The following is a 27,715-nucleotide window of genomic DNA, read 5'->3' as shown; positions in this document are numbered from 1 at the left end:
TCCAATTCGGATCAGCCTGGATACCTATATTCTGTTTTCTAAAACATTTTAGGCTAGGAATATATTCTTTATGGGAGAAATGATTATTGAACGTTTGTAATTTTCTCCGTAGTTTGAGCCAAGCCCAAGGGAAATGCAAATGACGGACCGACTTCTCGTGCCACGGCGTTCGATCTGCATTGCCATGGGCACGCTAAGTACTGAGAGCAAGCGGGCTCAATGGACGAAAATAACACCCTTGCGTGGAAGCAGAATGGCATTTCGATTATACCGCTCAACATAAGTAACTGATATTTTAGATAAAAAAAGATTTACGTTTAAGCACAACTATAAAGTCCGTTTGTGCAAATTTGTTTGCACATTTAAGCATGCTTAGATGATTTAATCGAAAGGCAAAGGCTTTCGTATCTTAGCTTTTGCATTTATAGTAAAGCGAAAACAATGTGGGTAACTTGTAGACTTTGATTTTATTCATATCCACATTTAGCATGGAGATGTTAATGAAATGATCAACGAAATACTGAGCTTGCAAATACGGGAATAAGTAGCTGGCCTTGGCCTGGACCGGGTGGTATGTCCCTTACGCGTTCGTTTGGATGTATCCACCAAATTATATAGAGATAAATATTCAAACACAGGCAGAAAGCGAGGACAAAGGTTATATACCAATATCTAAAATGCCTGTTTTCGAATTTCATTCTGATGGTAGTGATATACAATCTGAAAGGTGCTCTGACCGTTGTGTATAATTTGAGCTATCATGACTAAGTTGGGGAACGCTTGGAGACAACAAGTGAACAGTACATGTTTGGAATATTTCTATAAGTTCACATCATTTCATTGTATATAACATTATTTCACAAAATGTGCTTGTAACTAACAGTTTTTCTTTTTTGAACCTTTGTTAATTCATGAAAGCTCAAATCGGCTCGCAGGCCAATTTTCAATTGCAACAGTTGATACGTATACTACAAAGCAAAGCAACACAATTACAATTTTATCATTTGTCAAAAGCGAAATATGAAACGTTACACAGTAAAACTGTCATCATCACTGTGATCCGTCCCAATCCCTTGTATAGTTGTTTACTCAAAGTCAAACTGCAGACCGGTTCCCTCCAGTCTCTCCTTGTACTTGGCATCGAACGCCTTATTCTGAGATTCAGAGAAACTGTTCTTCCAATCACCGACCGCACCTGGAATTTAAAAAAAACCCAGCTGTGTTGTCGTTTCAATGCAAAGGAAATATCTCATTCACGGATTTGGGTAAATAACTAAGGTTACCGTAGCAGAATGACTATCGTAATACGTAACGCTTGCAAGGTATTAATTATTTTAGTATCTGCTGTTTATTTCAAAATAACTATAAAACGCCATTCTCCACGCATAGGTTCGACTCCGGCTGTTTTTTTATTCGTACTGCTTTCTTCATGTCTGCAGTACAAAATAGAAAGCCCGATTTAATTAAAAAAAGAAAGTCAACCCCGGTGATGAACCGTGACTAGGGAGGATACAAACGTTGGGATTGTGTTCTCGCCGCAAAAGCGCCACCTACATCGGCTACATATAGCGGCGAGAATTAGAAGCTTTAAGGAAGGTGTCTGAGAGACATCGAAATGTAAGCAAAGTGAGTACTTGGTGTAAAAGAATTATCCAGTGGATACTTGGTGAGTACTTGGTGTAAAAGAATTATCCAGTGTAATGTTTAAAAATCCCTTAGTACTTCACCTTTCCTGGCGATGAGAGTTTTGGCTTGGTTTCCCGAATCGGCCCAAGCAGACGTCAGACTGGCAAAGGTGCACGACTCGACGATGTTTGCGGTAGTGACGTCATCCAAACTAATGTGCAAGAATCCCTCTATCTTCTTTACAGCATTGGGCAGGTCCTATGGGAAGTGATGTAGATAACGTTTGAATAATGGAAGCACGATTCTATGTGGAATTATGCAGAAGGAAGCCGACCTGTTTACACACGTGCTTAGTAACTATGTAAAATCGTAGCGAATGTCCGTGCTCTTTTCAATTATTTGTAACTTCTAGGTTACAAATTTTCTATCAATTGTATCTGATAAATGGATGAACCTTTATTCATTAAATGTCGTCTACCTACGGGACATATAATCAGAAAATGATATTCTTCTTTAACACTATCTTGACATGAAGGACATATGTATTGAAAACTTTATAATTGAATGCAAAGCTGACATTGGTACATTAGATCGACAAAAAAAACTTGAAGAAATTGCAAAAAATATGGTTAAAACGTCAGTACGTTTTACGTCAGCAGACCAACCTTTTTCATGTCTTCATACTTCAGAAACAGGAAGTGGGGGTCGTCTCGCATCTGCCACCAGCCGAGGGCGTGGTCGTAGAAATCACCACGTAGTACTAATATTACAACACATGTTTTCACAGTAGATTTGACTATGTCCCTAGGCCCGACAGCTCTCATAATGCAAAGATTGGTAAATTATAAAAGATTGCTTTGTAATTAGAAAAGATAATGGCACTCACGTTTAGCTCCATTCACCTAATTGTAGAAAGAATTTTGTTTATCCTGTATTGTTTAGTCAGTAGAATTTTAAGATTTTGTCTGTATCCCTACTTTGTAGTTTATAGTTTGCCGTGCGAACGTCACTGTACTTTTTGTCGTGTCAGCAAAACTCGTCTATTATCTATTGATTTTAGTGGCTGCCTCAAGATTTCATTACACCAACAGATGCACACGTTTCACCAAAGATTACTTTAAAAATACAAACAAGAAATCTAAGATTACATTCTCAGAATCTAGAAATATCTATATTTTTTTTAGATTCTCGCTGACTCTGTCTGTACATGTACCCGTTGGCTACCATAAAGCAACAGACGTGCATGTAGAAGGAGATTGAAAACAAAAACAAACAAAAAAATCCCATCGGTTTCCCCACGCAGAAAAAAGGAAGGAAATCACAGACAAAAAATAACAATAGAAACAACGGAAACAAGACTCCAGTTCAGTACTTTTTGGATTCAAATATTAGTGACAATTTTAGATTACGGATTCTCACGTTTTCCATCAAGAAAATGCTGTACAAACTCGTCCCAGGGTGTGTCGCGTTGAAGACCGGTCGATGCTTCCAACTTGCGATTAAAGTTGTGCCAGGAGAGAGCCGTGTCTTTAGGGTTCCTCATCACCACTATAGCTTTGAACTTTACAAAACACAAACAACGACGTTTTAATATGATTCAATTCGAATTTGAATTAAATATAGAAAATCTTGCATGATATTACGAGTATAGAACAGAATCCAAAATAATAAGGGAAAATCCATGTTATTCCTCTTTTTTGACTTGATATAAAGAAAACAAAGTTTTGAATTTTATACAAATAAAGTCATCTTGGATTGATATATTCATTTTGAAGACAGCCATTTCGGAAAACTAAGACTTGTGCGGGCGATTGCTCCGTTCAAAGTCTGAATTATCCAGCCGTTTCGTCTTGGTTTCATTCGTTTCAAGGGTAATTCGGGGCGATCGCATCCAGCCTGCCATGACTTGGGGGCGATCGCCCTGCCATGACGTAGGTCTAAGGCTTGATAGAATTGGGGACATAACAATTGGATTCACAAGAGACTGGCTACAACCAGAATTAACCATCGATTCATTGAATCATTGCAACTTTCAAGCATGAACCCGCGAACAAAAAAACTGATTAGGGTCAATTCCTTTTATGCAACACACAATTTCGCCTGCAATCATTAGCTTCATGTGTTAACCGAACAGTTTTAACGTTTCTTTTCATTAGCCTCTACCAGGCTCCTGGAGCGGCTGGAAAGAGAAGAAATCGGCCAAATAGACAGATCGATAACATACCAAAGAGTCCGTTATGGGAGTATAGTTTTCTCAGGTCGGCAACCTGTACTCCTTTAGCGGACTAACTCCTCTGGTGGCATGTTATCTTTCTATTTGGAAACGGGTAAAAATTGATGCGCAGGAGGGTTTCAAATGAAGCAGGAAATTCATTCATTCATTCGCCCCATGGCCTTTTTAATCAGTCGTAGGCTGATTAATTAGCCGTAGGGGCAGCACAAAGACAGGAAAGACATCTTGGAATACCTTTCCTTTCGGACTTGTGATCATTTTGGGTGCCAGATGCCACGGAAGGTGCGTGTGGATGATCCTCGGCGACGGTTGGTCCTCCATGATCACGTGACCTGGCTGTCCAAATCCTGGCAATGTTGCTTCAATGCTCCACGGTATGTCTTCTGTGCGAACATCTGTCCTCCCAGCAGCCCTCATCAACTTGTTCACGATTTCTATGATCCAGTTCGTTCCTAAAGAATGCATGATTTATTCAGAAGGATCAATGGTACCACAATAAGCATGTTTATGGTGCCAATTGAGCATGCGCAGGGAATTGCGGGCAATATACCAAAGATAAAGGCCCCTGAGATCACTGCCACTTGTTTATAAAGAAAACAAGTCTCTGGACACGCATCGTCTAGCCGAAAACTGAAAACTTCGTGGCCTTCACATTTGACACATCGCTTAAAAGTTTACACTTTTTTCTTTCTTTTGGACGGCCGGAAATTCGTCCAATTTCGCATTGTAAATCATGGTTTAGCTTTGATTCACAACTGTTACAGTTTGTAGCTACGGACACAGATAAACGCTTAGCTATCATTGTTTTCTTTTCTTCTATGACTATGACTATGACTATGAATTATTATGTTCCTTACCTGCTTTTGGATACGTCACAATAACGACGTCATCATCACGTATGACGTAATCAGGGATGACGTCGAGGGAGTCTTTTGTGATGGTTTTTGGGTCAAAGAGTGCTCCTTTGTACTCAAACCATTGGTCCATCTTCACAGCCTTTTTAGTGGTGATCTGTGATAAGATTTGATATATCTGTTGACCAAAGGGTTTGTCCATTTTGTCCGGAACTTTGTGGAACACCATTTTGAAATATCAATATCATATGTCCTGAATGTTTTAATATGCGTAATCTACTAGATGGAAGTATATCTTTTTTACCAGGATTTCATTCAGTGGATCCAAATACCAAATGCATGATGTTGTGTGACGACTGTAATGTATATTTAGGACAATTCATAAAATAAAGCCCAAACGTTAGAAATTTCACCCAAAACACATACTCATCACACATTTTGTACGGTATATATATTAGTTATGACGCTATGCGTTGCACCCAGTACACTTATTGATATTTTAAATTTTGCACTAAAACTTTATATTGAAAAGGATATGATGCATTTTGAATTAATCGAAGTAACTATTCTATAGATGCATTATCTATGTATTGGAAAGTACAAGTATGTGTACAGAAAGTCACTTGGCCGAATATTTCCATAGAGTTTATTTATACAGAACTTTTGTTACATTTACAAACAGACTTAACATTGCAAAATATTTTCTTTAAATGGTCTGAAAACTAAACTATGTCTTGTAGATATAAAATTACAGACATATCGTCAGCAGGTACGCATGCAAGCGCTGGTGCATGGGTCACTCCAAAGGACAGTTCGATCGACCTAACAATGATACAGCAGGATGGCACAGGTGGCATAAGGAGTTTAGCTGGCTAAGGAGTGTTCTAAGCCATCGGGGCTCAAAACACTCCTTGGCCATCTAAAGTCCTTATGCCACCGGTAGATCTGCCTGGAGATTAGGCACAGGCATATGCATATTACATCAAATTACTAGTTACATGGGGAGAGGGCATGCGAAAGTACAATCTTGAAATCTTAAATACTGTAATGATTTGAATACGAAAAATCAATTATAAACTGCTGCTTACCGTTTTTTGCAAGCAAACAGCAAATGTTGGTACATAAGGGGGGAGGGGCAGAACAAGTCGAAAAGTCGTGGGGTACAAAGTACAAAAGTTCAAATCGGCTGTCCTTGGATGACCTCACAAATGTGACAACTTGTGAGTAGTGTACGTAATGGAGACAATATTACTCTATGTCATATGTAGTCGTTATTTTTCATTGATGGAGGTTAGCAATTTTGGGCGCCATAGCATTTTTTCAAGTTTTGGATAATTATGAATCGACACCCCTTCTCGAAGATGTGGTACAGTCCAAAGCTGGCCTTTGCCTCTCCAAGCAGACGTTAGGTTCTGGGTTGTTTTAGATCAGCTGTTTATTGCGCAATACGTGTGTTATACAAGTTGGGGCCAATTTTCAGAGGCTTGCGTTGGCTGCTACCTAGTGTTATATACATGTAAGTATGACTACTATCTGGATATAAATAGACACAGTAAGGTTTTAAGGAAATTGCTATTCCTAGGAAACCCAAGAGGGCACCAATATACCTCAGCTTACACCGTTAACTCCATAAATACTTCATGGAGGTTTGTGTCTTAAAAATTGTTGGGTGTGTTTATTTGAATCTTTTTGTGTGCATTTGATGGGACATCGTCTGGATTACGATTTTGGTAGTGGCTGATTACTCACAGTGTCATGTATGGTACCTAGGTGTTATCAGCCATTGTTGAATGAATCAATGAGTATTTCAATTTTGATAGCATGCCTTACAACAATGAACTTATAAGACACCATCAAGCCACACTTAATCTTATGGATGGCATCCTCTGCAGCTGGAAACCCAAACATAGTGCGCGAGGGCGAGAAAAATGTAACAGAAAAGGCTGTAGTCCAGTCTTTCCCAGGCTTGGCTTGTGTTGTGTTTATCTACAGTAAGAGTATAAGAGACAATCGTCACCATTTCAATAATACTTCAATAAACTATTGGGTGAGGGTGAAAAAATCCAGCAACTAGAGTTCGGCGACCTCATACCTCCATGAAAATTGAGAGCTTTCGTAAATTTCATGCAATTGACTAACACATTAACATAATTTATGCATGGTGTTGTTCATTATTGAATAACGTACACATTATAGCATTCCCATTATCAATCATAAAGCGGTTTTGCGATTTTTCAATAGATTATGCAAATAAGTTCCTCATTACCATATTTGGTATCTGCTTACATTCCACCTATCATAATTAACATGTGTTACATTTATTGAAGTCCAGTTATTAAAAACAATGGAATTATACAATTCCCTCATTAATAATGCAAATTAAGCCCTCATTTGCATAACATGTATATCATTATGAAAATCTTTGCCTAAGATACCTGCATGCCTAAAATGGAGGCATTCCGTTGTTCCTTTCTGCAGTTATCCTCTTTGGAGTGTCTTGACAAAAACGCCCCTGCAGTTCCACAATTAAATGTTAGAGGGCTGAAACTTGCTCCACTTTGTCATGGCACTGAAAGCTATCTACCACCTAAATGTCAAGACCATAGCATGTCTGCAACAAGAGATACATTGAAAAAACTGCTATGATATAATATTCTCATTAATTATGCAAATGTACTCCAATTTTGCATAATTAGTATCTTATCTTGTACAACATTGTCTAAGGTACCTACATACTAAAAGTCATGAAAATTCGTTGTTCCCTTCTTGAGTTATCGTCTTCAGAAGTTTTTGACAAAAATGCCCCTGCTATCCCAAAATTAGACGCTAGGGGGCCCAAACTTATGTCAGTTCTTCCTGAGCACAAGAGCTATCTAATACTTAAAAATCCTGGCCATAGCTTGTTCAGAACACCGAGATAGCAAAACAGGAAGTTGCGCTGCAGTACCAAGGGAAGCCGCTAGGGGGCCCAAAATCTAATCATTTCCAGCTTTCATCACACACTACCAACACACCAAGTATGAAACCAATCCACCCAGCCGTTCTTGAGTTATTTTGTTTACACACACACACACACACACACACACACAAACACACACACAAACGCGGGGTAAAATATAACCTCCATGAAATGTCATGGAGGTAAAAATGATGCTAAACCACAGGAACTAAACATTCAATCCTGTCTTTCCCAGGCTTGGTTTGTGTTGTGTTCACCTCCAGTAAGGCTATTCGAGACAATCGTCGTCATTTCAATAATGCTTTATTGCCATTCTTGATGGAAACAAGGGAGCTATGGTCCCATCCCCTTACCCCGGAGAGCAGATCCTCAGGCAAGTATAAAATTCTAATCGACCAGATCGGATGTCATAAAAATCTTGAAAGTTAGTGTGGCCTAATCGAAAAAAATGTAGATATTAATGAAGACTTTTACATAGCCATAATGACTTAAAGCAAACAAGGCATAGGTAGTTAGCAGTAATTAACATTTCTGTGGAAGCAGAGTGGCATTTTGATTAATAATGCTCAACATGAGTAACTGATTTTTGATATATAAAAGATCTAGTACAAAGTCAGTGGGCTGTATCTGGTACAGGTCGGTTTTGGAAATTTATTTGCACATCTAGGCATGCTTTATATATAGATGATAATGACCGAATTTCAAAGGCTCTTTTGATGAAGTCGGGGAACACTTGAAGCACGACAAATCGGTCTCACTAAATACCGAAAACAACCGAAAACAACCGAAAACAACCGAAAACAACTTGAAATCTACCGAAAACAACCGAAAACAACTTGAAATCTACCGAAAACAACCTGAAATCTACTGAAAACAACCAAAAACAAGTCGAAAAATACCGAAAACAACTCGAAACCTCCAAAAACATGTCAAAACAAGCAAGAACAACCGATCAGAACTCGAAAATGGTCGGAAAACAACGCGAAAACAACTGCTTATTTCTATCTTATTTTCATCTACTGGTTACTATCCCTTGAATAATTTTCTCCACGGCCAAGGGAGATTCTGAAGAAAGGATTATTCCAGCAAAGAGGATGTAGCCGGTGAAAACACCTTTCCATCGATCACACGCTGTTTTATGGTGTAGAGCAGAATCCTTATTTTGATCAGTAAGTTTAATTCAGAATAAGTAATACACGTTCTCGTTTTTTTTTTCATTTAAACCGATTTGTTGTGGGCAATGTGTTATAATTGTGCAAGAAATATACTACATTATTTTGGTTACTAGAAAAAAATATGTACACATTAGCTAAACAGGCAGTCAAATTTGCCAGCAGTAATTATAATCAAATTTATATTCCAAGCAGAGGTTTCGTCGGGGCATAGCAGTAACTGCGATTACTTCTTGTGGCCAATACTACACTCCGTCCTTACCGTTACCTCTGCTTGGTGTTACACAATAAATGCCAAGTAGTATAGATATAAACCTGCATCTGCTGGGGCCGTCTTACGTGGCAAAACAGTTCTGTCCCTGTAGGACTTAGTGCGCCAGTAGACGAGAGGGTGGAGAAGGAAGTGCACAACCCTCCTTCACCTTAAAAAGTCACGTGCAAGCCAGGCAGATTGGTCGTCTAATCAACCTGTCTGCCTACCATTGATCTTCGGATACGAAGAAACAGCCATCATCATCATCAGTATAGATATCCATTGATGAGTTTGCGAGTTGACCAAGCAATCCCCGTGACAGGATCCGTGAATCTGATTTAGAACATTAATATATTCGAACAGGCAAAGGAGATCGCTGACTTTATCATCACTAATATTGTAATGGGTCGTCAAGCAAATGAATCCATCCTAGCCTAGCTCCTGTCCAAAATAAAGTCAAAATCATTAAATAATAGCCCATTGAAATTATTGTCTGTCTATGGTTGTTTTCGGTTGTTTTCGGTAATTAGTGAAAGTTGTTTTCGGTTGTTTTCGGTATTTAGTGAAAGTTGTTTTCGGTTGTTTTCGGTAGTTTTCGGTAGTTTTTGGTTGTTTTCGGTTGTTTTCGGTTGTTTTCGGTTGTTTTCGGTATTTAGTGAGACCCCGACAAATGAACAGTACATTTTGGTACATTTCTATAAGCTGACATTATTTGATTGTAAAAACATTATTTCACAAAATGTGCTTGTAACTAACAGTTTTTTCTTCGTGTGAACCTTTTCATGTAATTCATGTAATTCATGAAAGCTCAAATCGGCTCGCAGGCCGATTTTCAATTGCAACAGTTGATACGTATACTACAAAGCAAAGCAACACAATTACAATTTTATCATTTGTCAAAAGCGAAATATGAAACGTTACACAGTAAAACTGTCATCATCACTGTGAATCGTCCCAATCCCTTGTATAGTTGTTTACTCAAAGTCAAACTGCAGACCGGTTCCCTCCAGTCTCTCCCTGTACTTGGCATCGAACGCCTTATTCTGAGATTCAGAGAAACTGTTCTTCCAGTCACCGATAGCACCTGGAATTTAAAAAAAAAACAGTTGTGTTGTCATTGAAGTCCAATGCAAAGGAAACATTATTTTTCTATTTGCTTTCAAAAAGACGAGGGCAATGTGGCACTGCCCTCAAGTTTGGTAACTAATTTTAACAGAGTCACATAAAAAGTACAAAAAAAAGATAAAAGTAGCCATTTACCTTCCCATCGAAACCAGGGACTCATTATGTTTACACCTGGGTGAAGTGACGAAGGTCGTGTAAAGTGCCTTTCCCAAGGGCACAACGGCGCGGGCACGGTGTGTATCGAACTTGGGACCTCTAGGCTCCAAGCCCAACACTCTACCAGTTACGCCACACAAGAAGGAAATACCTCGTTCATGGATTCGGGAAAATGACTATTAAAGGTAACAGAAAGACTGCCGTAACGTTTGCGAGGTATTGATTATTGTAGTTACTGCTGTTTGTTTGTCAAAGTGATGTCTGTCCGCAAAATAACTATAGAACGCTATTCTCCAAGCAGAGGTTCGTCTCCAGCTGTTATTCTGATTTGTACTGCTATCTTCGTGTGTACAATACAAAATAGAAATCCCAATTTTATTAAAAAGAAAGTCAAGTGATGAACCGTGACTTGGTAGGATACAAACTTAGCCACGATTGGGATTGTGTTCTCGCCGCAAAAGCGCCCCCTACATCGCCTACATATAGCGGCGAGAAGCAAAACTCCAGTTAGAAGCTCTGAAGACGGTGTCTGAGAGACTTTGAAACATAAACAAAGTGAGCACTAACTGGTTGTGTAAAAAAATTCTCCAGTGTAACGATTTGAATCCCTTAGTACTTCACCTTTCCTGGCGAGGAGAGTTTTGGTTTGGTTTCCAGAATCGGCCCAAGCAGACGTCAGATTGGCAAAGGTGCAAGACTCAACGATGCTTGCGGTAGTGACGTCATCCAAACTGATGTCCAAGAAATCCTTTATCTTCCTTACAGCACCAGATAGGTCCTACAAAATGTATTAGAGGTGACGCAGGCGAAGTGTAAGGTAAATCTAGTGATGTCAGCACGATCGGTCTACACTGCATTATACGAAGTCGGTGCGAATGTTCGTGCTATTTTCAATTATTTGTACCTTCTAGAGAATCTAGGTACGAATTAAATATACGGATGAACTTTAGTTCTAGGCAGTTATACACATACAATGTATGGCATTAAGGACAAAGCAATCAATGCAACTGGGTATAGGCGGGATATGTCATAAAAATGATACTCATCTTTGACACCATCTTGACATGAAGCACATTGTGTTGAAAACTTTATAATTGAATGCAAAGCTGACATTAGTACATTAGATCGACAAAAAAGAAACTTGAAGAAATTGCCAAAAAATATGGTTAAACGTTATTACGTTTTACCCTAGCAAACTGACCTTGTTCATGTCTTCATACTTCAGAAACAGGAAGTGGGGGTCGTCTCGCATCTGCCACCAGCCGAGGGCGTGGTCGTAGAAATCACCAAGCAGTACTAGATATTAAAAAACATGATTTCTAAACACTAGGTAGCAGAAGTAGATTTTACTTTATCATTAGATTCGTTAGCTTTCATAATGCAAACATTGGTAAATACATAAAAGATTGATTTGTGACTAGAAAAGATAGATTTCCATCAGTGCCCCCACGTAGAAACCATAGACAAAAAACAAAGAACAGAAACAACAGAAACAAAATCCGGGCATTACAGTATTTGGATTGAAATATTAGGGATAATTTTAGATCATGGATTCTCACCTTTTCCATCCAAAAAACGATGTACAAACTCGTCCCAGGGTGTGACGTGTTCTGCGTCGATCGAAGTTTCCAACTTGCGATTAAAGTGGTGCCAGGACACCACGGTGTCTTTTGGGTTCCTCATCAATATTATGGCTTTGAACTTTACAAAACACAAACAACGACGTTCTAATATAATTCAAGTCGAATTTGAATAGAAAATCTTGCATGACATCATGAGGATTGCTACTTTCTTCCTTCATTTTGCTGATGCTTTTCAACAAAACTATAGCTGAAAGGAGTCAGGAAGGACAGCTTGGAATACCTTTCCTTTTGGACTAGTGATCATTTTGGGTGCCAGATGCCACGGAAGGTGCGTGTGGATGATCCTCGGTGATGGTTGGTCCTCCATGATCACGTGACCTGGCTGTCCAAACCCCGGCAAAGTTGCTGCAATGCACCACGGTATGTCTTCTGCCTGAACATCTGTCTTCCCTGCAGCCCTCATCAACTTGTTCACGATTTCTATGATCCAGTTCGTTCCTAGAGAGGTTTATTCAATGGTATCACCATAAGCATGATCGTGATTCCAACTGCGCATGCAGATGAATTATGGTTAATGTCTCTGGACATGTTGTCAAGCACTTTCTTTTTTAAATGTTTGAGAGTGCACATTTGATACATTACCCAAAATTTGCCCATTTCATTCTTTTGGACAGTCGGAAATTCTTTCAATTTTTGCACTGTAAATTGCAGTTTACAAGTTTCATCATAGTTCTTGCAGACACATAAACGTTGTCCTGGCACCTTTGCTTATTTAACTCGGTAACTCGGAATTTGTATGTTACTTACCTGCTTTTGGATACGTCACAATGATGACGTCATCATCACGTATGACGTATTCAGGTAGGACGTCGAGCGAATCTTTTGTGACAAATTCTGGGTCAAAGAGTGTTCCTTTGTATTCAAACCATTGGTCCATCTTCACAACTTTTTTCGTAGTCATCTGTAATATCCAATACATCTTTTGATCAGAGAGTTTGTCAATTTTGTCCGGAACTTGGGCAATCATCATTTTATGTAAATTTATAATTTTATGTAAGACATTAAGCCTTGTAAAAGTATCATTATCTTACTTTTTGTACTAAAACATTATATTTAAAAAGAAAATTATGACATTTAGATCAAGGTCCGGTGTATAATCCGGAAGCTTGAAATACTGTACGTAAACAGCGAGCAGATTGTTATTGGACTGAGCAGAGGACTTTGGACAACTGCTTGCAGCCTCTTACAGCTTAAACTTAATTACATGGCTGATAAAAATGGTGAAAATCGTCTCTCGTACTTAACGGATCATATTGACCCCCAGCGGACGTATTCACCCCTCAATGAAAATCGAAAAATGTTGAGATTTGTTAAAAAAATCTTGGGATTTCGTGGTAGATCTTGAGATTTTTCATTAGAATCTCTAGAACTTTAAGTCTGAAGATTCTTGAAAAGATCTCACGATTTTTCCAGAAAGTCAGACAGAGTAGAAGGTACAGAAAAGTTCAAAAGCCATGATGACTCATTCTCATAGAGGCAAAAGTCAACTGGGCGGCACCTTAAACAGACTGTCGCAAGGGTCAGGAAGGTTACACGTGCACAATGACACACACAATGGCCAGTATTGTCAGACCAAGCCGCTTCAAATATCTGCGATATAATTACAAAGATAAACATCACAAAATAAAATCTACTTCAATCGTCCTGTTCGTGAGCTTTGACTTCATCACAAAACCGTTCCAAGAACAAACTTTGCGAGTTTTCAGCAGGCTTGACAACAGTATAAGAGTCTAAAGGGCCATAAATCATACGTTTAGACCCAGACTGACAGGTCACTGATTCAATTATATAGCTTACGATTGGCTTTGGCTTGATTTGGCCCTGTGGTGTTTTTACCATTTTACGATCGCCAGTAACCAGCCTGATGAGCTGATCATTTTTAACAGAATGATCACTATTTGAAAGCATTTTTCACGTTCCAATTACCTTCAATACACGCAGTGTAACCCTCCCCCTTTCACAATCATACAAAGTTTTCTCCAGAGTGATCGGCGAACAGACAAGCAAAGAACAGACCATTAGCCTTCACCAGGCCTTCATAAAGGCGTATGGGTCGTAGAATTCGGCAAAAGGGGAATATTTGGCAAGGAGAGTCAGTCCGCGGGACATTTCCCCTCCTGGCCGATCAAACCCTTCCTTAGCCAAACTACCCTAGCAGTTGCAAATTATTCTCCTTATAGCCAGCGTACTTAGTCTGGTAGAGTGCCCAACTTACCTTGCTTGATTGCCCGTTGCTAAATTGTAACACGTTTGTTGGCTGCTTGAGACAGAACAGATCTGCAGGAGAAACTGTTAGGTTAACGTGCAAATATCTGTGCTGAGTATAGACAGAATGTGACTCAACTTTGCAGCCTGTACGCGAAACGATAGCCTACGGCGAAATACCTGACAGTGTCTATTGGCCAGATAACCCATGCCTTTCCCTCTCCAAGCAGAGGTTAGGCTAGTCTCTGGGTTGTTTTAGATCAACTGTAATACGTGTTATACAAGTTGCGGCCAATTGTCAGAGGCTAGGCTCCAGCCTTGGTTGCTAACTAGTGTTATATACATGTATGTATGGCTACTATCTGGACACAGTAAGGTTTTAATGAAATTGGTACTCCTAGGAAACACAAGAGGGCACCAAAATAGCCCAGTTTACACCATTAAGTCCATAAATACTTCATGGAGGTTTGTGTCTTAAGAAATCTTCTTGGACTTGTTTATTTGAATCTTTTTGTGGGAATTTGACGGGGCATCGTCCTGATTACCATTTTGCTAGTGGCCGATTACTCGCAGTGTCATGTATGGTACCTAGATGTTATCAGCCATTGTTGAATGAATCAATGAACATTTTAAGTTTTTTTCTAAATCAGGTTCGTAGGGCCTGATGTTACCATCATGAAGATGAAGAGCGGCCCATAACGATAACTGTAGCAGCATCTCTTCTCCCTAAGTCAGAAACATCAAGCATAGACAAGCTTGACTTCACTGACGCAATAGGAGAAGCAGGGGTAACGAGATTGCTCGGTAAATTCCTTACCACATTAATTTTAGTCGTATGCCTTGCAACAATGGGCTTATAAGACACCATGAGACCACACCTACAGTGGATGACAGCCTCTGGAGACCCCAAACATAATGCGCGAGGGCAAAAAAAAAATCCAGCAAAAAATGCTGCTAAACCACAGGAACATAACATCCAATCCAGTCTTTCCCAGACTTGTGTTGTGTTCACCTTCAGTAAGACTCCAGTAAGAGACAATCGTCACCATCTCAATAATGTTTATTGCAATTCTTGCTTGAAGAGGGAGCTATGGAGCTACCATGTCGCTTGCCCCTTATATAATACTACTCCATTGTAATACTATATCAAAGAATTGTGTTAGCCCATCTTGTTATGTTCCTTAGGTTGTTAAGCTTTATTCTATACCTCTATTTTGTACTTTGTGTAATAGTTGTTGCCATACGTACATTGTATCATGTGCAATTGTCGAGCAATAAAGTTCTCTCTATGATAGCCTGGGGAGCAAATCCTCTGGCAAGCTCGAGTGTAAAATTCTGATTGACCAGGTCGGATGTCATAAAAATCTTGAAATCTAGTGTGGTCTAATCGAAAACATGTAGATATTAATAACAAAGACTTTCACATATAATGACTTAAAGCAAACAAGGCATAGGTAGTTAGCAGTAATTAACATTTGCGTGGAAGCAGAGTGGCATTTTGATTAATAATGCTCATCATGAGTAACTGATTTGTAATATATACAAGATCTAGTACAAAGTCAGTGGGCTGTATCTGGTACACAGGTCGGTTTTGGAAATTTATTTGCACATCTAAGCATGCTGAGATGACAATGACCGAATTCCAAAGGCTCTTTTGATTAATTCTGGGAACACTTGAAGCACGACAAATGAACAGTACATTTCGGTACATTTCTATAAGCTGACATTATTCTATCGTAAAAACATTATTTCACAAAATGTGCTTGTAACTTTACAGTTTGTTTGTCTGGGCCTTTGTTCATTCATGAAAGCTCAAATCGGATTTTCAATTACCACAGTTTGTACGTATATTACAAAGCAAAGTAACACAATTACATTTTCATCATTTGTCGCTGGATAACGAGTCAGCGGACAGCCTTTTCATCGCTAACTACATAAATGAACAATTTGCAACAGTAGCACAAGGACGTCCCAGCCTTGATCCAGCACAGCTGCCTGCATACCTGCCATGCGGGGCTCCACCGCCAGAGGTCCATGCCTGGGACGTGTGCCCTATTCTGCAAAAGCTGAAAGTAGGGAAAGCCCCAGGCCCTGATCAGTTGAGCACGAGAGTTTTAAGAGAATTTGCCTATGAATTGAGCCAACCAGTTGCTGACATTCTAAATACATCGTTTAAAGAGGGATACTTACCTCAGCAGTGGAAGGATGCCATAGTTGTGCCCCTCCCTAAGTGCCAACCTCCCTGCATCAGTAAACTGCGCCCAGTCTCCCTAACGTCTCAGCTAGCAAAGGTGGCTGAATCATTCGTAAGCAAGTGGCTGCTACAAGACATTAGGACCTCACTCGACCCACAACAGTATGGCTGTCTCAAGGGAAAGTCAACTGCACACTACATGGTTAGTTTGATTGACCATGTGGCGAGAAACTCTGATAGATTGGGCAACATCACCACACTCGTTATGACTGACTTTTCTAAGGCGTTCGACCGGATCGACCACACCATTGCCATCACCAAATTACTTGAGCTTGGAGCGCGACCAAGCCTGATTCCATGGATATCTAACTTTCTGACCGACCGCCGCCAACGCGTCAGGTATCGCAATGAACTCTCTACATGGCAGACGCTTTCTTGTTCAGTACCACAGGGAACTCTACTTGGGCCCCTAATATTCCTGGCCGTGTTTGATGATGCTGTTAGAGAGTCACCCCTTAGTGAGTGGAAATTTGTTGACGACCTGTCGTTGGCCGAGTCTCGACAACACAATGCACCATCTATCATGCAGGAAGAGCTCGATGACTTTAGTCTGTGGGCCAGTCAAAACCACATGCTGTTGAATGCTGATAAATGTAAGATCATGATATTCTCGTTTATGAAGCTTCCGCCTGCCCCGCCAATTCTCAAAATCAATGGAACTCCGCTGGAGATCGTGGTAGTTACCTGTCTAGTAGGAGTATGGTTACAATCAAACTTAAAATGGGATACGCAGGTATCAAAAATGATCTCCAAAGCCAACGGAAGACTCTTCATGCTTCGAAGCCTGAAACGGTTCAACGTTACGGTGGATGACTTGCTTCAAGTATACACGTCCTATGTCAGACCTGTATTAGAATACTGCGTTCCAGTATGGCATCCCGGACTCACTAAGGAGCATACTGTCCGGTTAGAAAGAATCCAGAAGAGAGCCCTCCGTACCGTGTTAGGCGGACAGTACACGACCTATGAAGCTGCCCTGGTGCGCACCGGCCTCCAAACGCTGCTACACAGGCGCGAGGACTTGTGCAGAAAATTCGCAATGAAACTGGGCCCAGACATGCTCCCACAGAAGACAGGTCAGCTCCATGGACGAAACACCAGAAACTCTGACAAACTCAGACTGGTTAAATGTAGAACAAACAGATACAGGGACTCCTCTATACCCTACCTTGTGCGATTACTCAACGACGATATAAAGTAATTACTGCGATGTTTTAGAGTAATGTAAACCTCTTATTTTGTGCTGCAATATGACGCATTCAATTACCAGGAAACAATGTATTCTTACATTCTTTCTACCTTGCGTTATTCGCGATTGTGTCGCCTTCAAATACCTTGTTTGATTAACAGGTAACAGCAAAGAGATATATATTTGTACTTGATTTTATCTGTGAATGTACGATTTTAAAACTATAGCTCAATTGCTTCATCCGCATGTTACTCAGTAATTTTAATTCAATGATTGAGATTGTGATTTCTGTAAGATGATACATAATTCAGCCATTGGGCTGCCAGATATCTTCATTTTCAATAAACCAATCATCATCATCATCATCATCAATATTTGTCGAAAGAGAAATATGAAACTTTACACAGTCAAACTGTGATCCGTCCCAAACCCATGTATAGTTGTTTACTCAAAGTCAAACTTGAGACCGGTCCCCTCCAGTCTCTCCCTGTATTTGGCATCGAACGCCTTACTCTGAGACTCAGAGAAACTGTTCTTCCAATCACCGACCGCACCTGGAATTTAAAAAAAAAACAGTTGTGTTGTCGTTGAAATTCAAAGTTTCAATGCAAAGGTAATATCTCATTCACGGATTTGGGTAAATAACTAAGGTAGCAGAATGACTATCGTAATACGTAACGCTTGCAAGGTATTAATTATTTTAGTATCTGCTGTTTATTTCAAAATAACTATAAAACGCTATTCTCCACGTATAGGTTCGACTCCGGCTGTTTTTTTATTCGTACTGCTTTCTTCATGTCTGCAGTACAAAATAGAAAGCCCGACTTTATTAAAAAAGAAAGTCAGCCCCGGTGACTAGAGAGGATACAAACGTTGGGATTGTGTTCTCGCCGCAAAAGCGCCACCTACATCGGCTACATATAGCGGCGAGAAGCAGAACTCCAATTAGAAGCTCTAAGGGAGGTGTCAGAGAGACATCGAAAAGTACGCAAAGTGAATACTAACTGGTGGTGTAAAAGAATTATTATGTGCAATGTTTTGAAATCTCCTTAGTACCTCACCTTTCCTGGCGACGATAGTTTGGATTGGGTTTCCCGAGTCGGCCCAAGCAGACGTCAGACTGGCGAAGGTGCACGACTCAACGATGCTTGCTGTGGTGACGTCATCCAAACTGATGTCCAAGAATTGCTTTATCTTCCTGACAGTACCAGACAGGTCCTACAAAATGTATCAGAAGTGAAGTGTTTGATAAATCTTGATGGAAGCACGACTCTATAAGGCATTATGCAGAAGGAAACCAACTTATTTACACACATTCTACACAAACTCGTAGCGAATGTTCTATGTATCTAATATATTAATATATTTTGTACACGTACAACATATTACAATATTACAACAAAAACAAAGCAATCAATACAATAATACTAGTCTATAACTACATGAATATGGACGTAAATGACGTATTGACAGTCTGTCACAATACATGTACATTAAGGTAGGTAGGTACAATATATTCTCTCTTTTCTAGATCGCCACATACAAGTATGTATTAGCCAGGTAATTAGATATGGAGTAAAGATATGACATTAGTAGATTGAAAATGTCTGTATTTGTCTTTGTCAAGGTTGTACTAGGATTACGTGTGTTTTATTAGTTTTCGTCTATCTACAGAACAGGCGGGACATGTCATCGAGATATGATACTCATCTTCAACACTATCTTGATATGAAGGACATTGTATTCGAAAACTATTGAATGCAAAGCTGACATCGGTATATCAAGTAGACCGAAAGAAGCTTAAAAAGCTGCAAAACAGTTTTAACTTTATTCAGTTTTTACGCCAGCCAACTGACCTTGTTCATGTCTTCATACTTCAGAAACAGGAAGTGGGGGTCGTCTCGCATCTGCCACCAGCCGAGGGCGTGGTCGTAGAAGTCACCAAGTATTACTAGATATTACAAAACAGCTTTGTACTTAGAAAAGATAATGACACCAACGTTTAGCCCCACCTGTTTGTAGATTTGCTCTGTATCCATGTTTTGTAGTTTATAGTTGACCATACCAAAGTTACTGTAATGTCAATAACATCATTAATGCCTCAAAACTTTGTCACTTTTCACCAAAGATTGCTTTAGATACAAACAAGAAATCGAAGATTACATATTTAGGATCTAGAAATATCTAGAATTTTTTAAATTCCGAAAATAGTTTCATCAGGTTGGTAGAATATAGGATGAAAGAGAATTCTTATTACACAACCAGTGGGTACTTACATTGCTTACGTTTCGATGTCTCTCAGACACCTTCGTCAGAGCTTCTAACTGGAGTTCTGCTTCTCACCGCTATATGTAGCCGATGTAGGTGGCGCTCTTGCGGTGAGAAAACAGTCCCAAACATGGCAATGTAAGTACCCACTGGTTGTGTAATAAGAATTCTCCTTCATCCTAGAATTTTTTAGATTCTCACTTATTCTGTCTGTACGTGTTCCCATTGGCTACCATAAAGTAAAAGACGTACAGCAGACTGAGAACAAAACACAAGGCAACCTTTATCTTAATAGCGCATTGCTTAATAGCGCAGCGGGAGGTTTGGCCTAACTTTTCTTAAGTCCCCATGCAGAGAAAAAGGTGGAAACTGCAGACAGACCAAAAATATCAACAGAAACAACAGAAACAAGACCCCAATACAGTGTTTGGTAGGGGTGGGTACCGGTACGGAAAATTAAGGTTCATGTACGGTCCAGGTCCAGAGGATCAGATCTGGACCTGGACCTAATTATCTATGGACTTATTATACTCAAAATATGTGGTCCATTTCTGTGGATACTTAGTAAACATAACTTTCAAATCTCCTCTACTTCGCTCTTGTTGTTTGCTTAGACATGTAAGCCATAAAACATGTGAACGTCTGCTGGTACAATTTGTTAATTTTCGAATCGGTCCAACATTCGGTCCACTGATTTTGTTTCGGTCCAACAAGAAAAACGGTTTTGTAACGGTACACTGTACAGGTACCCACCCCTAGTACTATATTATTACCTCCATGAAATGTCACTGCAGTGCAACTTCCGGTTTCGCTATCTCGTGTTCTGAACAAGCTATGGTCACGATTTTGGGGTGTTAGATAGCTCTTGAGCTCAGAAAGAAGTGACATAAGTTTGGGTCCCCTAGCAACTAGGCTTGGGATAGCAGGGGCATTTTTGTCCAAAAGTTCTGAAGCGGATAACTCAAGAAAGGATAAACGGATTTTCATGATTTTTGGTATGTAGATGCCTTAGACAATTTTGTACAAAATGAGATACTAATTATGCAAAATTAGAGTACATTTGCATAATTAATGAGAATATTCTATCATAGCAGTATTTTCAATGTATCTCCTGTCCCGGACATGATATGGTCTTGACATTTGCTTGGTGGACAGCTTTTAGCGTCATGACATAGTGGGCCAAGTTTCATTCCCTTAACATTTAAATTTGGAACTGCAGGGGCATTTTTGTCAAGACATTCCAAAGAGGACAACTGCAGAGAGGAACGATGGATTGCCATCATATTAGGCATGCAGGTAGTTTAGGCAAAGATGTTCATAATCATATACATGTTATGCAAATGAAGGCATTATTTGCATAATTAATGAGGAAGTTGTATAAGTCCATTATTTCAATAAATGTTACACATGTAAATTATGATAGGTGGCACATAAAAAGAAAAAAATATGCAAATGAGGAACTGATTTGCATTATATATGCAACAATTGAAAAATCGCTTAATGATTAATGATGGGAGTTTCATACTTGTGACATGTGTATGTTAGTCAATGATAAACATCGCCATGCACAAATTATGGAAATTTATAAGTCATTTGCATAAAATTTGCATACAATTTACAAAAGCTCTATATTTCATGGAGGTATGAGGTCGCCGAGCTCTAGTTTGGATTATATTTTAATATCAATATCAATATTACAATCTTTGTGACAATTTTAGATTACGGATTCTCACCTTTTCCATCCAAAAAACGCTGTACATACTCGTCCCAGGGTATGTCGCGTTGAGTTCCCAATGATGGTGACAACTTTTGATTATAGTGGTACCAGGACACAGCCGTGTCTTTCGGGTTCCTCATCACCACTATAGCTTTGAACTTTACAAAACACAAACAACGACGTTTCAAGACAATTCAAATCGGATTTACATTAGAAGTAGAAACTCTTGTATTATATAATGAGTATAGCTGCTTCCTTCATTTTGCTGATGCACCTTGCTTTTCAGCAAAACTATAGCTGGAAATACGGAGCAATCTTCTTCTTTACTTTGGAATTTAGTTTGGCATTCTGGGACATTAGTACCCATTTGCCAATTTTTTTCTAGCCTCTACCAGGCTCCGCGGATCGCTGGTCTATTGTAGAAATTGTCTTGGACAAATAGTGTGTACGCTAGTGGAGTCGGCCAGTCAGAGGAGTTATTTCCTCAGCGCGGCCAACTTCCATACTGAACTATTGTCACCCTTTTTGTCCAATTAGACCACCGATTTGCGGAGCCTGGTAGAGGCTATTTTTTGCAACTTATAGTTACGGCATATATGGTTACATTTTGCAGCTTTCTCTTCTAAAATTCTCTTCTCAGTATGTTCAAGTGCAATTGGATCAAAACGTAGAAATGATAGTTGTAGAGATTGAATCGAATTTTAATATTGTTTACCTTCATAAACGTTTAACAGTATGGTCGTATTTTTTGCTTGGAAAAGTTGATGCGCGCGCAAAGGTTTGAAATGAGTCAGGAAAGACAGCTTGGAATACCTTTCCTTTCGGACTGGTGATCATTTTGGGTGCCAGATGCCACGGAAGGTGCGTGTGGATGATCCTCGGCGACGGTTGGTCCTCCATGATCACGTGACCTGGCTGTCCAAACCCTGGCACTGTTGCTGCAATGCACAACGGTATGTCTGCTGCGGGAACATCTGTCTTGCCAGCAGCCCTCATCAACTTGTTCACGATTTCTACGACCCAGTTCGTCCCTAAAGAAGGCATGGTTTATTCAGAAGGACACAATGGTACTACTACAAGCATGTTCATGATTCCAACTGCGCATGCACAGGAAGATGACTTATGGGTAATATGGGAAAGATATGCCAAAGTCCGTGACACATAAAGAAAACACGTCTCTATCTGGACATGATATCAAGCATGGTCTAACTGTTTACAAGTTCTGGACCTTCCCCTTTGACATATTACCAAAAATCTACGTAATATACCCCTTTCATTCTTTGAAACAATCTTTCATTTTTCGAATTGTAAAGTTTAACTTTGCTTCAACGCAGCTTCTACCGACACAGATAAACGTTCTGCTGACAAATTTTCTTTCTTTTATTCCATGACTATGAATTTTATGTTCCTTACCTGCTTTTACATACGTCACAATGACGACGTCATCATCACGTATGACGTATTCAGGTATGGCGTCGAGGGATTCCTTTGTGAACGCTAGGTTAAAGAGTGCTCCTTTGTACTCAAACCATTGGTCCATCTTCACACCTTTTTTCGTAGTGATCTGTAATGTTTAATACATCTTTCGACCAGATAGTTTGTTCATTTTGTCCGGAACTTATTAGGCAATTATCACTTTATGTACAATTTTGTTATGTGTAATTCAGTATATACAAGTATATCAGCTTCTTTACCAGGGTTTCTCTCGACGGATCCAAAAACCAAATGCAAGAATACATTGTGTGACAACCACAGCATTGTACATTAAGGACAATTTATTAAAAAGAAAGCCTAAAGGGGTGAAATTTCACCAAAAACAAATTCTCATCCCATATTACATGGTCTTTTGTGAGGTATATCAGTCTTATATATTAGTTGTTGTCTTAAGTTGTTGTCTTAAGATTCCGGACGTACAATTATTGCTATTAGTCTCTGGTCATCTTTTGATGACCAGAGAGTTTGTCCATTTTGTCCGGAACTTAGGCAAATATCACTTTATGTACCATTTGATATGTGTAATTCACTATATACTAGTGTATCAGCTTCATGATTTCTTTCAGCTGAAATGCATGAACAGGTTGTATGACGACTGTAATGTACATTTAGGACAATTCACAAAAGAAAGCCCGAACGTTAGAAATGTGACCCAAACACATTTTCATAACACATTACATTGTGGTTTGTACGGTAGGTAGATTAGTTATGCTGCGAAGTCAGGCGTTGAACCCTGTCCAATTATTGATACTTAACATTTTGCACTAAAATTTTGTATCAAAAAAGAAATATGCAATTTTTAAAAATCGATCAAAGAAACTATTCACTATGTATTACCAATGCATGGAAATGTGCATGCCTGTTTACATAAAGTCATTGGCCAAATATTTCCAGAGAGATTATCTATACGGAATATTTGTTACAGATCAAAACCGAGTAAACATTCCAAATATATTTTTTCTTAACATTGCCTGGGAACTATGTCTTGGAGATAAATCGTACAATTGTTGTGCAATAAAGTTATATATATAAAACTACAGGCACAACGTCAGCAGGTACGCAAGAAAAGGGTGGTGCATGTGTTAAGTTCAAGTTCAAATGGTCTAACAATGATACAGCAAGATGGGAGGGCATATGGCACCAAATTACTAGCTACATGGAGTGTAGGACATACGAAAGTACTATCAGTAGCCCTTAAAAACTGTAATGACTTAAGTAAACAAGAAAAATCAATAATAAACGGCTGCTCACCGTTTTTTGCAAGCAAACAGCAAATGTCGGTATATGGCGGGGTCCCGGGAGGAGCAGAACACGGAAGTCGTGCGGTTCAAAGTTCAAACGTTCAAGTTCGCATTGCTGCATTTGGCTCTTCCATTGGACTTAGTGTTAAGATACGAACCTTTCATGCCCGCCAATTCGTAAAAGATTCACTTTATCTGAAGATGACATCCTTACTATCGTAAGAAAACTTGTTTTGAGTTAGGTTCAGCAAAAAATGTCATCCAAATCTTATGGATACGAATGATAGTTATCCAATTTCAAACTGCAAGTACCCCAATATCCGCTAGAGATCGTTTAGAGCGACAAAGGCTAGGCCTGATCGTAGCACTCAGGCCAAAGAAACGTACGCGTCCGACCATCGCTCGCATTATGAAACTTTCCGACATAATAATGACAGTAATACACAAGCTTTCATCTTAGATCCTATTCATATCAGGTGGGGCGATACAAGGGATTTATCATCCACCTACACACACGCTTTTGACACCTAATCATTTTTTGGGCATGTACTCATTGATATACACTCGGAGTAATACAGGAATGAGACCTTCAATTGCTGTCATTGGATAACTTCACAAAGGTGGAAACTTTTGAGTAGTGTGGCGGAGAGAACAACAGTATCTCATTACTCATTGATAGGGGTCAGCAATTTTGGGTGCCGTAGCAAGTTCTGGAGAATCATAAATCAACACCCCTTCTCGAAAGTATGGTACAGTCCACAGCCGGCTTTTGCCTCTCCAAGCAGAGGTTAGGCTCTGGGTTGTTTTAGATCAGCTGTTGGTTGCGTAATACGTGTGTTATACAAGTTGGGGCCAATTGTCAGAGGCTAGTCTCTAGCTTGCCTTGATTACTACCTAGCTATATAGTGTTATGTACATGTAGGTATGACTACTATCTGGATATAAATAGACACAGTAAGGTTTTAAGGAAATTGCTATACATGGGAAACCCAAGAGGGCACCAATGTACCTCAGCTTACATCGTTTACTCCATAAATACTTCATGGAGGTTTGTGTCTTAAAAAATTTGTTGGGTGTGTTTATTTGAATCTATTTGTGGGCATTTGACTGGGATATCGTCTGGATTGCGATTTTGTTAGTGCTGATTAGCAACCGTGTCGTCAATCAATCAATCATTTAATCAATCAACCAATCAATCAATCAAATAATAGCCTTTATTTATTCTGAACAGCCCTGTCGGCCTGAATAGCCTTGTCATGTATGGTGCATAAGTTTAATAGTATGCCTTGCAACAATGGACTTATATGAATAAGATACCATAAGGCCACACTTAATGTTATGGATGACATCCTCTTAAGACCCAAAACATTGTGCTCGAGGGCGAAAAAAATCCACCAAAAATGCTGCTAAAGTACAGGACTAAACTTCCAATACAGTCTTTCCCAGTCTTGGCTTGTCTTGTGTTCACCTCCAGTAAAACTATAAGAGATAATCGTCACCATTTCAATAATGCTTTATTACCACTCTTGATTAAAGATGGAAACAAGGGACTTATGTGCGTCCCTACGCCCTGGTCATGTCCCCTGGAGAGCAGATCCTCTGGCAAGCGTAAAATTCTGATTGACCAGGGATGCTATTTAATTGGGTCACATGCGGCCACACCAGCTGGTGTCAATGCAAATTCTGACCAATCAGAGGGAGCGATACAAACCGGGCTGGCCGGAATCTATGTGTTACGGCGTCATAACCAACATGGATCGGGGCCTTCTGATTCGTCCGCGGCACCTGACTATATGGTAATAGGTTATATACTCTTGCAGCCAGGTAATATATAGTATCACATCCAAACATTTACATGTACTAATCAAAATCAAACTCCAGGCCAGTCCCCTCCAGCCTCAGCTTGTGCTTGGCGTCATAAGCTTCATTCTGCTCCGGAGTGAACATGGTTTTCCAATCACCAATGACACCTACGAGGAACGAAAATGAATACAACATCCGGTTATCAATATTAATGTAAAGATGCGCTAGATTATCAAGACTTGCACAAGTATTACAACCATAATGCATCTTAAGCATGTAATATGGCGCTGATAATTCAATATTGTCTGATATGGCGATTTTTGTCATACCTGGGCCGAGATAACGTCCAATACGGGTGTTCCGGACTGGGTGATAATTTTCCATATGGTTTGGGGTTCTAATTATAAATGAGTTGCATCATACGACCTTCCGTCGAATAAATCGAACGGACTCCGCGCGAGCCGAGTGCGGCGCGGTCGAATATTTGAAAACCGGATTCGGACGTTGGAATTGCTGTTGATACAATGTTTTGTTCGAGGACACAAAAGTTTCTCAACTTCTGGCGTATTTGTCGCTGAAACGTGTGTTTCCTCTGGTGGGTAGGACGTAAATAAAATACAACACGGCGTATTTCACATCACCCTTGTGTCTCAGCTGTCCCGCGATGTAATGTATGTTTTCGGCCACAACCAGACAACTACCTTTCCTGCAGAGGTGTTTCTTCAAGCCGTCATCTGAACTGCCCCAAGCTGCCTTCAAGGAGTTAAAAGTGCACGACTCGGCAATGCTGTCCACAGCGGCTTTGTCCAAGCTGGTCTCAAGGAAGGCTGCGACATCGCTGACCACACTGCGCAGGTTCTGTGATGAAACCAAGTCATTCAACTGTCAGTCAGGACAGGGTGTTAGATGGAGGTCCCGTGTTTTGAGGAGAGCACGTAAAGGAACACTTTTCGAAAGGAGTAAGGGTCCTTCCCGGAGTGAGTGGATAAAAAAATCTTCTGGTCTAAATGGGATAGAGGATTTCCCAAGTAGCCTTTGTAACTCCTACCGATCGAATGCAAGGCGAACAATCTACCCACTTGCCCATTGCACCATTGCCACTCCCAAATAAAGCGATAGTATATTACACGTGAACGATACTCTGTCTGTTGTCTGTCATTATATGAAACTTTAGTAGCATCAACAAGATAGCTACATGTATCTGACACATATTCGAATTAAGTACGAATCTAAATACATCAAGGATTTACTCCTGAATGGTCAAAGTCTGGTCCAAATCAGTTTCATTGAGAACGATTTATCATAGCATCACTGGCTAATCCTTTTAATACCTTCTTCATGTCTTCATACTTCAGGAAGAGGAAGTTTCCGGTCATCCTTCATCTTCCACCAACCGAGGGCGTGGTCGTAGAAGTCGCCAAACGGGCCTTTGTCACCGAGTAAGTCGAAAAATATATATATTTATGCGTTTATGAAGGTTAGACATCCAGATAAGCAATATTCAAATACAATTCAATCTCTAC

The 27,715-nt window shown here is 39.8% G+C and overlaps 4 protein-coding genes across 4 annotated transcripts; all 4 read right to left on the bottom strand.

Moving 5' to 3' along the window:
- On the bottom strand, positions 1-5,863 carry LOC118403293 (sulfotransferase 6B1-like). The gene is made up of 7 exons (XM_035801947.1): positions 5,802-5,863; positions 4,717-4,870; positions 4,094-4,311; positions 3,046-3,187; positions 2,292-2,386; positions 1,728-1,884; positions 1-1,195 (listed from the first exon to the last, which is right to left on the bottom strand). Exons 2-7 carry the CDS (start codon positions 4,844-4,846, stop codon positions 1,086-1,088), a joined length of 852 nt encoding a protein of 283 aa, XP_035657840.1. The 5' UTR covers positions 4,847-4,870; positions 5,802-5,863; the 3' UTR covers positions 1-1,085.
- Positions 5,864-10,071: 4,208 nt separating this feature from the next.
- LOC118432818 (sulfotransferase 6B1-like) lies at positions 10,072-12,130 on the bottom strand. Its single transcript, XM_035844438.1, has 4 exons — positions 11,938-12,130; positions 11,580-11,674; positions 11,000-11,156; positions 10,072-10,181 (listed from the first exon to the last, which is right to left on the bottom strand). Exons 1-4 carry the CDS (start codon positions 12,059-12,061, stop codon positions 10,072-10,074), a joined length of 486 nt encoding a protein of 161 aa, XP_035700331.1. The 5' UTR covers positions 12,062-12,130.
- Positions 12,131-18,113: 5,983 nt separating this feature from the next.
- Positions 18,114-23,194, bottom strand: LOC118432817 (sulfotransferase family cytosolic 1B member 1-like). The gene is made up of 6 exons (XM_035844437.1): positions 23,068-23,194; positions 22,468-22,685; positions 21,671-21,812; positions 19,526-19,620; positions 18,731-18,887; positions 18,114-18,223 (listed from the first exon to the last, which is right to left on the bottom strand). Exons 1-6 carry the CDS (start codon positions 23,192-23,194, stop codon positions 18,114-18,116), a joined length of 849 nt encoding a protein of 282 aa, XP_035700330.1.
- A 2,391-nt stretch (positions 23,195-25,585) lies between these two features.
- LOC118403295 (sulfotransferase family cytosolic 1B member 1-like) lies at positions 25,586-27,709 on the bottom strand. The gene is made up of 3 exons (XM_035801949.1): positions 27,524-27,709; positions 26,894-27,050; positions 25,586-26,359 (listed from the first exon to the last, which is right to left on the bottom strand). Exons 1-3 carry the CDS (start codon positions 27,566-27,568, stop codon positions 26,250-26,252), a joined length of 312 nt encoding a protein of 103 aa, XP_035657842.1. The 5' UTR covers positions 27,569-27,709; the 3' UTR covers positions 25,586-26,249.
- Positions 27,710-27,715: the final 6 nt, after the last annotated feature.

This window comes from Branchiostoma floridae, chromosome 16, assembly GCF_000003815.2.
Source record: "Branchiostoma floridae strain S238N-H82 chromosome 16, Bfl_VNyyK, whole genome shotgun sequence".
Lineage (NCBI taxonomy): Eukaryota > Metazoa > Chordata > Leptocardii > Amphioxiformes > Branchiostomatidae > Branchiostoma > Branchiostoma floridae.
The sequence above is the reverse complement of the archived record's forward strand: the minus strand, read 5'-3'. Positions and strand labels throughout refer to the sequence as shown.

What these genes read in the sequence shown, in the direction of transcription:
- LOC118403293 (XM_035801947.1), bottom strand. Translation starts at nt 4,846, where the DNA reads ATGGACCAATGGTTTGAGTACAAAGGAGCACTCTTTGACCCAAAAACC. An exon ending in GCATTTTCTTGATGGAAAAC is followed by an intron (nt 2,387 to 3,045) that starts GTGAGAATCCGT and finishes TTGTAATATTAG; the next exon opens with TACTACGTGGTGATTTCTAC. An exon ending in AACTCTCATCGCCAGGAAAG is followed by an intron (nt 1,196 to 1,727) that starts GTGAAGTACTAA and finishes TTTAAATTCCAG; the next exon opens with GTGCGGTCGGTGATTGGAAG.
- LOC118432818 (XM_035844438.1), bottom strand. Translation starts at nt 12,061, where the DNA reads ATGAGGAACCCAAAAGACACCGTGGTGTCCTGGCACCACTTTAATCGC. An exon ending in AGTATGAAGACATGAACAAG is followed by an intron (nt 11,157 to 11,579) that starts GTCAGTTTGCTA and finishes TACATTTTGTAG; the next exon opens with GACCTATCTGGTGCTGTAAG. An exon ending in AACTCTCCTCGCCAGGAAAG is followed by an intron (nt 10,182 to 10,999) that starts GTGAAGTACTAA and finishes TTTAAATTCCAG; the next exon opens with GTGCTATCGGTGACTGGAAG.
- LOC118432817 (XM_035844437.1), bottom strand. Translation starts at nt 23,194, where the DNA reads ATGGACCAATGGTTTGAGTACAAAGGAGCACTCTTTAACCTAGCGTTC. An exon ending in TCACCAGTCCGAAAGGAAAG is followed by an intron (nt 21,813 to 22,467) that starts GTATTCCAAGCT and finishes TGTTTTGTAAAG; the next exon opens with TTCAAAGCTATAGTGGTGAT. An exon ending in AGTATGAAGACATGAACAAG is followed by an intron (nt 18,888 to 19,525) that starts GTCAGTTGGCTG and finishes TACATTTTGTAG; the next exon opens with GACCTGTCTGGTACTGTCAG.
- LOC118403295 (XM_035801949.1), bottom strand. Translation starts at nt 27,568, where the DNA reads ATGACCGGAAACTTCCTCTTCCTGAAGTATGAAGACATGAAGAAG. An exon ending in AGTATGAAGACATGAAGAAG is followed by an intron (nt 27,051 to 27,523) that starts GTATTAAAAGGA and finishes GTTTCATCACAG; the next exon opens with AACCTGCGCAGTGTGGTCAG. An exon ending in GAAACACCTCTGCAGGAAAG is followed by an intron (nt 26,360 to 26,893) that starts GTAGTTGTCTGG and finishes CGTTCCTCGTAG; the next exon opens with GTGTCATTGGTGATTGGAAA.